A 13,747-nucleotide genomic window follows, 5' to 3' on the forward strand; every position below is an offset into this window, starting at 1 on the left:
AAAAGAAAAGAAAAAAAGAAGTCTCTCCCAGAAAGAGAAAGTTTAAGAGTGAAAATGCTGGAAAAGAGTCCTGTTAGCACAATGACTTTGTGGAAGGGACTTAGAGTACACACAAAAATCAATAAGGCAGTCAGGAGAAGCCTTACTTCTGGGGAAGAAAAGAGTAAAAAGGAAAGGGAGAGCCACCTGTGAAGGGAAAATGAAGCAAAAGGGATAAATTTATGAACCTGTAAGACAAACCAAAAAACTGAAGGACACACTATGCCTTTCCTCAGTGTCGCACTTTGCTCTACTGACAGAAGAGGGCGCTCTAGAACTAGGAATTTTGTTCACTATCCCGAACTACCAACTGTCTACAAAATGCAGATACAAATTGTTTTCTTCTGTATAAAGCTAGAATAATAAGAAAATAATTAGAATGCAACATTTCAATTGATGAATCTCCCTTCACTTTAAAAGTCACTTGTATAGCAGATGGTCACACTTCAGTCTGAATTCAGTAGCCTTCACCAAGCATTTGAAGTTATGGAAATAAAATTTCAGAAATTAACGACAAAATGGAGAGAAAATAAGAAGTAAAGTTAGAACTGATTGAATTAATAAGGGTGGGGAGGGAGAAGACCACATAACACCAGAAGTGATGCAGAATTGCAAGGTGCTTAAGGGAGAATGTATTAGAATAAAAATTTAATAAGGAGGTAGAGAAATAACAAGAATGAAGTAGGATAAAAAAGCAAATGTTCTCACCACAAAAATGTGAGATAATGAATATGCTGACTGCTTGATTTAATCATCAACAGTAGAAACATATATTGTATATGTGTACACATATGAATAAATATGTATTTTTATTTGCCAATTAAAATATTTTTTTCTCCATCCCTTTTCAAAAACATACTTTAAAATAATATAAATACATCTCATGAAAATTACTAGTTAAAAAAAGTGTCAGAAAAAAGTGAGTACAATGAAAGAGAGGCAAAGAAGACCAAACATACATATAATTGCAGTATCTCAAGAAGAAAAATCAGTGGAGCAGAATTAATATTTAAAGCTGCAATCTATGGACTGGGCATAGTGGCTTACGCCTGTAATCCTAACACTTTGGGAGACTGAGGAGGGTGAATTGCCTGAGCTCAGGAGTTTGAGACCAGCCTGAGCAAGAGTGAGACTTGGTCTCTAAAAATAGCCTGGCACTATGGTGGGCGTCTGTAGTCCTAGATACTTGGAAGGCTGAGGCAAGAAGTTCACTTGAGCCCAAGAGTTTGAGGTTGCAGTGAGCTATGATGCCACAGCATTCTACTGAGGGCAACAAAGTGAGACTCTATGTCAAAAAACAAAAATAACCCCCCATCCCCGGCTAAGAAATCATTCCAGAAATAAGACTCAGATCTATATAATGAAAAACATACTAAGCATCTAGGAAAACTGACCCAGAATGATCAAACTTGAGAAAATATCCAGTAACTATTAGATTTTAAAGTAAAGATACATCCTGGCTTGGTGCCCATAGCACAGTGGTTAGGGCACCAGCCACATACACCGAGGCTGGCAGGTTCAAATAAAGAGACCTTAGGACCTTTAGGCAGAAAAGATCAAATAACTTAAAGTAAGAAAATAGAGTGCTGTTAAATTTTTCAAAAGCAACAGAGAAAGCAAGGCAATAATGGAGAAGCACTTTCAGGAGTATATACCTGTGAATTTTATGTTTAGCCAAGCTGACTTTTATATATTAAGACTACAGAAAATGAGTTTTAAACAACCAAGAGCCAAGTGAATTGAGCATTTTGTTATACAATGAATTTCAGCTGACCAAGAGATGACTGGAGAAATTACAACAAAAGTATTAAAAGTAATTATTTAATATCCTTAATTATAATTCTAAGACTAAAACAGAGGTGAGGATGAGGGTGTAAAACAATGTATAAATGTTATATATTGCAGAAAAATGCAGCTGAAAAATGGAAGGAGGAGGAAAAGGGAATGAATATAGCAGAATCAGCTTATTGATTTTTGAGGGTCAAGAAATATTAAGAATAAAAAGAGCAGTTACTAAAAGATTAAATAAGGAAACAGATTAAAATCATTAAGAAGGTATAATTACAAAGGTAAACACTAGAACAAAAAAAATACAAACCTTCCTATATAATATTAGACATCACATAAACAGCAACTATAAAATGGTACACACAGTAATTATAAAACATGATAGAGTTAAAAATGTCATGCCAGGCCAGATGTGGTGGCTCATGCCTATAATCCTAGCACTCTGGGAGGCCAACGCAGGTAGATTGCTTGAGCTCAGGAGTTTGAGATCAGCCTGAGTAAGAGCAAGACCTCGTCTCTACTAAAAATAAAAGAACATTAGCTGGGTGTCATGGCACATGCCTGTAGTCCCAGCTACTCAGAAGGCTGAGGCAAAGGATCGCTTGAGTCCAAGAGTTTGAGGTTGCTGTGAGCTATGATGCCATGGCACTCTACCCAGGGCGATAGACTACCCAGGGTGACTGAGTGAGACTCTTGTCTTAAAAAAAAAAAAAAGTCATGTCAATAAATGTGAATGGGCTCAATTCATTTATTAAAAGAAAAAGACCAGTGTGGCTCACAAACGAAGACTAGCCATATGCAATAGACAAGAGACACTGAAAGTGACTCAGAAAGGCTAAAAACAAGGATGGGCAAAGGTATACCAGAACAGAAATAATAGCATAGCAGTGTTTGTGATCCTAATAATGAACAAAGTAAAATTCAGTTATTAACCAGGACAAAGAATATTTTCAAATGCTAACAGACACAGTTCACAATGATGATGTAAAGGCTATAAAATATCTATGCCACAAATAATATGGCTACTATCTTTATAAAACAAACTGTAGGAGGTTGAAAAAGACATATGAACAAAAATAATAAGTAAATATACAGGAGACCTAAAAAACATAATAGATCTTACAGATTTATTTCAGGCTTTATATCATTAACAGATAGTAAATCTTACTCTGTTTGGAAAACACAGCTTAACAGAAATTGACCCCAATAGAGGTAGGAAGCTTAAATGGGCCAAATTCCATGGAAGGAATGACTTTACAAAAAATCACCAGGTCCATATAATTTCATGTGGGTAATCGGAGACCTTTAAAGACCACATAGTGCTGATGCTTCATAAATTTTTCTGGAGCATAGGAAGTAAAAAAAGAAAAAAATACACAGAAGAACCTTCCAAATTATTTTTATGAAGCAATTATGACATTAATATTGGAACTTCACAAAGATAGTACTTAAGAAGATTTCAGTTTACTATTTTTTTCTTTTTTTTTTTTTTGAGATAGTCTCACTATGTCATCCTCAGTAGAGTGCTGTCGTGTCACAGCTCACAGCAACCTCAGACTCTTTGGGCTTAAGCAATTCTCTTGCCTTAGCCTCCCATGTAGCTGGAACTACAGATGCCCACCACAATGCAACGCCCGTTTATTTTTTTGTTGCAGTTGTCATTGTTGTTTTAGCAGGCCCAGGCCAGATTCGAACGTACCTGCCTCGGTGTATATGGCCAGCACCCTAACACTGAGCTATGGGCGCCGAGCCTCAGTTTACTATTTTGCTTACCAGTATTGACACAATAATACGACATAAAATATTAGCTAACAGACTCCAACAACATGTTAAAATTACATCCTTGGGATATGATATTTACATCCATGGGATATGAATGGGCTTTATTCTAGAAATGCAAGATTGGTTCTAGGAAATCCAGTAATATGTTGTATTAATAGAAGGGAGAAAAATCTTATTTCTGTAGATGCTGAAGAAACCCTAGGAGATAGTTCAACACCTATTCTGATAGACTTAAGAAAATAGAAATTGATACTTTTTTCTTTTGGTTTTGTTCTCTTTTTTGAGACAGAGTCTCAAGCTGTCACCCTGGGTAGAGTGCTGTGGTGTCATAGCTCACAGCAACCTCCAACTTTTGGGCTCAAGTGATCTTCCTGCCTCAGTTTTTCTATTTTTAGTACAGATGGGGTCTTACTTTTGCTCAGGCTGGTCTCAAACTCATGAGCTCAAGCTGTACACCTGCCTTGGCCTCCCAGAGTGCTAGGATTACAGGCATGAGCCACCACGCCCAGCCTGATAAAAGCTTTCTTAATATAATAAAATTTGCTATACATACTTGCAAAAGTCAGCATCTTACCTAATAAAGAAAGACTAAGCTCTACTAAGATTAGGAATAAGGCAAGGAAGCTCATTGTCTCCAGTATTATTTAGCATTGTCCTAGAAATGTTAGCCAGTACACTTAGACAAGAGGATCATTCAGAGGCAAAAGCCTTGAAAAGAAGTTAAGCTATATTTGGAGATGATACAGTGTACTAGAGAACTCCAGAGGGTGACATGGATGCTGTATCTCATGGCTGTAATCCCAGCATTCTGGGAGGCTGAGGAAGGAGGATCACTTGAGCCCAGCCAGGAGTTTGAGGCTGCAAAAGAAAAGCTCTTAAGCGTAGATAAGCCATGTCTTATATTAAAGGAGCCTATAGTTAAAATAGTGTGGTATAGGTGCATAAATAGACCAGTGGAATAGAATGGAAAAGCCAGGAGTTAGACTCGAGTACATAGAAAATTTTAGAACAGTTGTTCATTGCTTACCAATGGATACACACTCTGAGAAAGGTGTCTTCAGGCTGTTTTGTGGTGTGAACCACGGAGTGCACTCACACAAACTGGATGGTGTTGCCCACTGCATAGCTAGGCTTTGTGGTATAGCCTCTTGCTTCTAAGTTATAAGCCTCTGTAGCATGTTACAGTCCTGAATACTGCAGGTAGTTATAACACAGTGGTATTTGTATATCTAAACAGAAAAGGTATTCTAAAAACACTGTATTATAATCTTATGAGACCACTGTCAGGAATGTGGTCCATCATTGATTGAAACATTGTTATGTGGCACATGACTATTTATGAGAAAGGTATTTTTTCAAATCCCAGGGGCAGAGATGAGCTTTTTAATAAATGGTGCTGGGACAGTTGAGGAAAATATAAAATTACATCCATATTTTACTCCATATACTACAAATAGTTCAGAGAAATAAATATAGTCAGTGAAGCCATACAAGCACTACAATAAAGCACAGGTGGAATTCCTCTAAAATTGTAGAGAAAGATTGAAAAAAAAAAGCTTTTGTACTGTGACTCAAAATTTTGTTTCATTAAAAGCTAAGGTTGATAAAGCTGACTATGTAAAAATTTACAAACCCCACTCTTCATAGCAAAAACTACAAAGTCAAAAGATAATCAATAAACTGGGAGAAAATATTTACAACATGTACAGGTAGTCACTAGGTTATGAACAAGGTAAGTTCTGTAGGTTTGTTGTTAAGTTGAATTTGTATGTGAGTTGGAACAGGTACACTTACCTGTAATAGCCCCCATTTGTAAGTTTGAGTCATTCGGCAGATGTTTGTAACTTGGGGACTGCCTCTATTGCAAATAAGGTATTAATATACTCCATAAAGAACTTTTATAAATTGAGAGAGAATAAAGATTGAAATTGATAGAAAAGTGGAAAAACATGAATACCTAGCTCACAAAACAGGTTTTAAATGGACATTAAACATGGAAAAATCTTCAACTCATAGTGCTAGAAATACAAATTAAAATGATACTGAGTTATTTCTCATGTCAGACTGGTCAAAAATAAAAGGTTTGAAATCAATTTTCATTGTCAAATCTGGAGAAACAGGAGGTCTCATACATTGCTGGCAGGGAATCTGGAATTATCTAGAACAAATTAAATAAGCATTTAAAAAATTTTACCCAGTAATCCTGTTTTTAGCAGTTTACCCTGAAGATATATTTCCCGCCATAGCAAATTATAGATGTACAAGGTTACTACCATTACATTGACATTTGTAATTGCAAGTTATTCTAAACAACCTAAATGCGAATTTTAAAATAGCATAACCTGCATGTAGGAGATAGGTTGAAAAAACTTTGGTACATTGCACAATAGAGAACTATACAGAAGTAAAAAAGAATGAAGATCTCTGCGAATTGATATGGAGTGATGTCCCATAGGTACTGCTGAAAGTGAAAAACTCAGTGTTACAGCTCTTTTAGAATTTGTCTAGCAGGTTTTCTGGTCTCCATGGGAAGACTTCCTCATGCAAAAAATAAAAAAAAAAAGTGAAAAAACTCAAAGCACAAAAGAATGTCTATACTGTTAGTTGCCATGTAAGATGTTGAAAGATAGAAATGCAAACACACATGAATGATAAATCAGGAAACAATTATACTAATAACGGGTGGGTGGGTGGGTATAGGTTGTAAGAGATGGGGAAGTGACAGTATTAAACTGTATTAATGTTTTACATATAAAAAAATAAAATGAAGACTGGGGGAAAACCTTTAAGATGAAATCTAAATACACAAACCCACCTGTTTCAAATGAATAACTTTTGAACAAATAATTTTGACCTCATACCTAGAATCTAAAGACAAACACCTATAAAGAAATATTGAGGTTCAGCGCCCATAGGTCAGTGGTTAAGGTGCCGGCCGCATGCACTGGGGCTGGTAGGTTTGAAGCCGGCCCTGGCCTGCTAAGCAATAATGATAACAACAACAACAACAACAACAACAACAACAACAAAAAAATAGCCGGGCATTGTAGCGGGCGCCTGTAGTCCCAGCTACTTGGGAGGTTGAGGCAAAAGAATAGCTTAAGCCCAAGAGTTTGAGGTTGCTGTGAGCTATAAGGCCATGGCACATCACCGAGGGTGACATAGTGAGACTCTGTCTCAAAAAAAAAAAAAGAAAGAAATATTGAACTTTAGGTTTCTTTTTTAATAGGTGTGTAGGTTAGCAATTCTGAAGCTATTTTCTCTGTATTTGAGAACTGAACCAATACATTTGGGGGGGAATAATGGGAGCCAGATTTCTGCTGTTGGAGAAGAAAGTTATCAATATGGGAAGGGAAGAACTAGAAAGAACCATGTAGATGAATTGGGGTAGGAGTGGAGTCGCTTGTATGAACTCACATTTTTTCACACAGCTATACTTACCTCTGGAACAGTTTAGAAGCAATGACACACACCCTAAAAGAAACCCAGGCCCTTTGGAGAAATGGCTGATTATAGCACTGGGGCAGGAAGAAAACCAAGGTAAACCTGAAAGTATGGTAATTCCAGCACTTAAAGTTGTGCTCAAAGAATGATGGGACACATGGGAAGGACACAGCCAACTTAAAGGAGCTCTCACAAATATGGGGCAATTTGAACATAAAATAATGTTATTAAGGTTATAATCCACAGGATAAAACAAGAACCCATAAGGCTCGGCGCATGTGGCTCAAGTGGCTAAGGCGCCAGTCACATACATTTGAGCTGGTGGGTTTGAATTCAGACCAGGCCTGCCAAACAACAATGATGGCTGCAATAAAAAAAAAATAGCTGGACGTTGTGGCAGGGGCCTGTAGTCCCAGCTACTTGGGAGGTGGAGGCAGGAGAATTGCTTGAGCTCAGGAGTTGGAGGTTGCTGTGAGCTGTGATGCCACAGAACTCTACCCAGGGTAACAGCTTGAGGCTCTGTCTCAAAAACAAACAAACAAACAAAAAAACCAATAAATTCATACTGATAACTGTATAAGTGGGAAAGGCAAAGATTTTTCTTACAGTAGAACAATGACTAAAAAACAGAAGGAAAAATGAAATTAAATGATGGCAGGAATTGAGTCAGGAAAGCATTGCCAGTGGATGTTAAACTTAGTGAGTGAAGAACTGGATTTCTGATGAAAGTTTGATGAAGAACAGGATTTTTATGTAATCTCAAAGTTTTTCCCCACAAAGTTCTTAATTACATTGGAAAAATAGTAACTTTACAGAGGAGAAACCAAACAAACCTAAATTAAAGGCACATTCTACAGAGTAACTGGTCTCTTCAAAGTTGACATGATCATGAAAGGCAATGACAGGGAAAGAAAAGTTAAAGGAGTCTAAAGATACATGACTGCTAAAAGCACCAGGTGATTCTGGCTCAAATTCTAGGCCAGAATTTTGTTGCTTTTGTTACTGTACATGATACTATTGGGCTGGGTGTGGTGGCTCACGCCTATAATCCTACCACTCTGGGAGGCTGAGGTGGGAGGATTACTTGAGGCCAGGAGTTTGAAATCAGCCTGAGCAAGAGTCAGACCCTGTCTCTACTAAAAATAGAAAAATTAAGGGCCAGCCACCATGGCTCACACCTGTAATCTCAGCACTCTGGGAGGCCAAAGTGGGTGAACTGCTTGAGCTCCGGAGTCTAAGACCACCCTGACCAAAAGTGTCTGTAAAAATACCTGAGACTATGTAGTCTGAGCTACTTGGGAGGCTGAGGCAAGAGCGTCACTTGAGCCCAAGACTTGGAAGTTGCTGTGAGCTATGAGGCTACAGCACTCTACTGACGATGAATGTGAGACTTGGTCTCAAAAAAAAAAATCGGGGCAGCACTGCACCTGTGACTCAAAGGAGTAGGGTGCTGGCCCCATATCCTGGAGGTGGTGGGTTCAAACCCGGCCCCGGTCAAAACTGTAAACAAAAAAAAAAAAAAGAAAAATTAGGTGGGCATGGTGGTGGGCACCTAGTCCCAGCTACTCAGGAGGCTGAGGCAGGGGGCTTGCTGGAGCTCAGGAGTTTGAGGTTACAGTGAGCTGTGATCACACTACTGCACTGGGGCAACAGAGGAAGGCTCTATCTTAAAAAAAAGAAAGATATTATTAGAACAACTGGCAAACTTGAATAAGTTTATATAACAAAAATAGTATTGTGTTAATTTTAATTTCCTGATTTTAACAGTATCACTGTAAAGAATGTTCTTGTTCTTAGGAAATAGACAATGAGGGACTGAGAGATAAAGAGGCATCATGGGCTCAGCGCCTATGGCTCAAGAGGCTAAGGCGCCAGCCACATACACCTAAGGTGGCGGGTTCGAATCCAGCCTGGGCCGCCAAACAACAATGACGGCTGCAACCAAAAAAATAGCCGGGCATTGTGGTGGGTGCCTGTGGTCCCAGCTACTTGGGAGGCTGAGGCAGGAGACTCACTTGAGCCCAGGAGTTGGAGGTTGCTGTGAGTTGTGATGCCACAGCACTCTATCCAGGGGGACAGCTTGAGGTTCTGTCTCAAAAAAAAAAAAAAAAGAAGCATCATGTCTGTAACTTGCTCTCAAATGGTTGAAGGAAAAGTGTGCCATATATATACATAAAAAAAAGAGTGAGGATTAATGTGGCAGAATGTTAATAAATGAGGAATGTGGGTGGAGGGTATGTGAGTGTTTTTTGTACCATCCTTATAATTTTTATGTGTTTCAAATGACTTCATAGTCAAAAGGTAAAAGAAATTGTTATAAATAATTCCAATTCAAATAACCATTGATTAATGCTCCCCAGCAGTGTGTGAGAGGATTTTCCCTACCACTCTGTTCCACTGGGGAAGAGGTGTGGCCTTTGCCTGCTGTCTTGCTTTCTGGGAAAACCTATGGTAAAGGTGGGAGCTGTCTAGTTCTGTAATTCTGTATTATCAATGTAATTTTGTGATGTAGTTGTTTATTTATCATTTTGACCTTAGAAGTAAATGTATTCCTACAGGTTGTTGATGAGCATGAATTTTTTGAGATCATGCCCAATTATGCCAAGAACATTATTGTTGGTTTTGCACGAATGAATGGGAGGACTGTTGGAATTGTTGGCAACCAACCTAAGGTGGCGTCAGGTAGGATGGAAAAGGCCTTATAAACCTGGGATGGGTGTGGGTCTGCTAAGGCCAATCGTGTCTGGTCTGCTTTCTGTTTTTTCTTTCTTTCTTTTTTTATTAAATCATATCTGTGTACTTTAATGCAATCACGGGGCATGATGTGCTGGTTTTATATATAATTTTCTTTTTTTTGAGACAGAGTTTTATTATGTTGCCCTCAGTAGAGTGCCATGGCGTCACAGCTCACAACAACCTCAAACTCTTGGGCCTAAGTGATTCTCTTGCCTCAGGCTCCCAAGTAGCTGAGACTACAGGTGCACACCCCAGTGACCAGCTATTTTTGGTTGTAGTTGTCATTGTTGTTTGGCAGGCCTGGGCTGGATTTGAACCTGCCTGCTCCAGTGTATGTGGCTAGTACCCTAGTCGCTGGGCTATAGGTGCCAAGCCTGTTTTTCTTTAAACGTAGCCTTCCATGACTATAAAAAAAATAAAAAGAAAGAAAAGAAACACAAATGAATGTTATAAAAGCAACTTTCTCTTTTAATCTCTCTAAAGGCTTATTTTGTGCTTTCTCCCCTTTTTGAGGATTTATAAATAACTTTCTTCCTTAATGTATAAGATGTTTAATTTTTTAGTCTTTCTGTCTCCTCTACTTAAATATATGATTTACCCTCTGAATCATGAGCTCCATGTGAGTCTTATTTATAGTTGTGTCACCTGTACTTGAGCAGCACCAGGTACATAGTTTGAACATACAGGTTAATGGTGTCTTATTGTGTCTGTGCCCCACATCTTTCTGGTGATGTTTCTACCTTTTGGCTATTATGAATAATGCTGCAGTGACCATTGTTATACACCTATCTGTTTGAATCTAATTTTTCAGTTCTTTTGTGTATAATATATAGGAGTGAAATACCTGGATTGTTTTGCATTCCCACCAGCAATGAATGAAGTTTTCCCATTGCTCCATATCTTAACAAGCATTTGGTGTTCTGTTTTTTTGCCATTTTGTTGGGTTTGTAGTTGTATCTCTCTCTCTCTTTTTTTTTTTAATTGTTTGGGATTCATTGAGGGTACAGAGAATTAGGGTACACTGAGTGCATTTGTTAGATAAAGTCCTTATTATACTTGTGTCCTGCCCCCAACAGGTATGCCACACACCATGTCCCATGTCCCTTTCCCTCCTCTCCTTTCCCCACTCCATTGTTCCTCTACTCCACCTCTTGTATTAGCTCATCTACTGCCTTCATATTAGAATTGAGTACATTGGATTCTTGCTTCTCCATTCTTGTGATACTTTACTCTGAAGAATGTGTTCTACTTCCATCCAGGTTGATACAAAAAAAGTAAAATCTCCATATTTTTTACTGGCTGAATAGTATTCCATGGTATACATATACCACAGCTTATTAATCCAGTCCTGGCTTGTGGGCATTTAGGTTGTTTCTACAGTTTGGTGATTGTAAATTGGGCTGCGATAAACAGTCTAGTGCAAATGTCCTTATGATAAAATAATTTTTTTTCTTCTGGGTAGATGCCTAGTAATGGGATTGCAGGTTCAAATGGGAGGTCTAATTTGAGTTCTTTGAGGATTCTCCATACTTCCTTCCAATAAGGTTATATTAGATTGCAGTTCCACCAGCAGTTTAAAAGCGTTCCCTTCTCTTCCACATCCACGCAAGCATCTACAGCTTTGAAACTGTGTGACGTGGGCCATTCTTACTGGGATTAGGTGGTATCTCAGGGTAGTTTTGATTTGCATTTCTATAATGATAAGGGATGATAAGCATTTTTTCATGTTTGTTAACCATTCATCTTGTCTTCTATAGAGAAGGTTCTGTTCATGTCTCTTGCCTAGTGACATGTGGGCTTGTTGGGTCTTTTTGTTTTTGTTGTTGATTAATTTGAGTTCTCTGTAGATCCTAGTTATCAAGCTTTTGTCTGATTCATAATATGCAAATATGATTTCCCATTCTGAAGGTTGTCTATTTGCTTTGCTTTGGTTATTTAAGTTCCATTTGTTTATTTTTGTCATTGTTGCAATTGAAAAAATTTTATGTAAGTCTTCTTCATAAAATCTTTCCCCAGGCTGATATCTTCAAGTGTTTTCCCCACACTTCCTTTGAGGATTTTTTTCCTCTTTTTTTTGAGACAGAGTCTTACTACGTCGTCCTCATTAGAGGAGGTATCACAGCTCACAGCAACCTCAAATTCTTGCGCTTAAGTGATTTTCTTGCCTCAGCTCCCCAAGTAGGTGGGACTATAGGCACCCACCACAATGCCGGGCTATTTTTGTTGTTGTTGTCATTGTTATTTAGCAGGCCTGGGCTGGGTTCAAACCTGCTAGCCCCAGTGTATGTGGCTGGCGCTCTAACCACTATGGGCTCAGAGCTATGGGCACTGAGCGCCTTCTTTGAGGATTTTTATTGTTTCATACATTGGTTTAACTCTTTTATCCATCTTGAATCAATTTTTGTAAATGATGAGAGGCATGCGTCCAGTTTCAGTCTTTTACATGTGGTTATTCAGTTCTGCCAACACCATTTATTGAATATAGATTCGTTTCCTCAGTGTACGTTCTTGTTTGTTTATCAAGTGTTAGATGGCTGTAAGATGTTAGTTTCATCTCATGGTTTTCTATTTAGTTCCAAATGTCAGTGTCTCTATTTCTATGCCAATACCATGCTATTTTGATCTCTATGGCTTTGTATATAGCCTAAAGTCCGATAGGGTGATACCCCTGGCTTTATTTTTATTACTAAGAATTGCCTTCGCTATATGTTTTTTTTTCTGGTTCCAGACAAAATGAAGAATTATTTTTTCCATATCTTGAAAGTATGATGATGGTATTTTAATGGGGATTGCATTGAATCTGTAGATTGATTTGGGAAGTATAGACATTTTGACAATGTTAATTCTTCCCAGCCATGAGCATGATATGTTCTTCATTTGTTAATATCTTTTGCTCTTTCTTTTCATAGGGTTTCATAAGTTTTCTTTTGTAAATTACCTCTTTTGTTAGATATTTCTAGGTATTACATATTACATTTTTGTTGAGGCTACTGTAAAGGGAATTGTGTCCTTGATTAGCTTCTCATCTTGGGTGTTATGGGGATATAGAAAGGTAGTACTGGTTTGTGGACATTGATTTTATATCCTGAGACACTACTATATTTTTTTATCACTTCCAAGAGTCTTGTGGTTGAGTCTTTGGGGTTCACTAAGTATAAGATTATATAGTTGGCAAAGAGTGAGAGTTTGACCTCCTCTGTCCCCATTTCAATGCCCTTTATTTCCTCTTGCCTGATTGTATTGGCAAGAACTTCCAGCACTATGTTGAATAGTAGTGTTGATAGAGGACAATCTTGTCTGGCTCCAGTTCTAGTGGAAAAGCTTTTAGTTTCATTTCATTCAGTATAATAATAGCTATGGGTTTCTCAGAGGTGGCTTCAATCAGTTTAAGAAATGTGCCACTTTTGCCTATATCCTTAAGTGTTCTAATTAGAAAAGGATGCTGAATTTTATCCAACGCTTTTTCTGAATTTATTGAGAGGATCATATGGTCTTTGTTTTTGCTTCTTTTGATATGGTGAGTTACATACTTTCGTATGTTAAACCAGCCTTGCATCCCTTACATGAAACCTAATTGATTGTGATGAATGATTTTTGTAATGTTCAGCTGTAATCTCTTGGCTCGGATTTTATTGAGAATTTTTGCATCAATATTCATTAGTGAAGTTGGTCTGAAGTTCTCCTTTTTAGTTGGGTCTTTTCCTCGTTTTAGTATCAGGGTGATGTTTGTTTCATAGCAAGTATTGGGGAAGATTCCTTCCTTCTCAGTTTTTTGGAATAATTTCTGCAGCATGGGTATAAGCTTTTATTTGAAATTCTGGTGTGAAGCCATCTAGATCAGGGCATTTTTTTGTTGGGAAGATTTTTTTTTTATTGTTTTCAACCTCAGTTCTTGAAATTGGTCTGTTCAAGAGATCTATTTCTTCTTGGTTAATTCTTTTTTTTTTTTTTTTTTTTT

General features: G+C 37.8%; 1 protein-coding gene and 1 non-coding gene across 2 annotated transcripts in view; both read left to right on the top strand.

The window, feature by feature from the left end:
- The window catches only part of PCCB (propionyl-CoA carboxylase beta subunit), a 68,336-nt gene that overhangs the window by 40,084 nt on the left and 14,505 nt on the right, over positions 1 to 13,747 (top strand). The window contains exon 10 of the mRNA XM_003789413.3: positions 9,612 to 9,735. Coding sequence (XP_003789461.1) covers positions 9,612 to 9,735 — 124 coding nt within the window. The remainder of the gene's footprint in view (positions 1 to 9,611; positions 9,736 to 13,747) is intronic.
- LOC111725191 lies at positions 6,087 to 6,148 on the top strand. Its single transcript, XR_002773317.1, has one exon. It is a non-coding gene; the product is annotated as a U7 small nuclear RNA (small nuclear RNA).

Source organism: Otolemur garnettii, unplaced genomic scaffold (assembly GCF_000181295.1).
Source record: "Otolemur garnettii isolate 467f Iridium unplaced genomic scaffold, OtoGar3 scaffold00032, whole genome shotgun sequence".
In the NCBI taxonomy this organism is placed as follows: domain Eukaryota; kingdom Metazoa; phylum Chordata; class Mammalia; order Primates; family Galagidae; genus Otolemur; species Otolemur garnettii.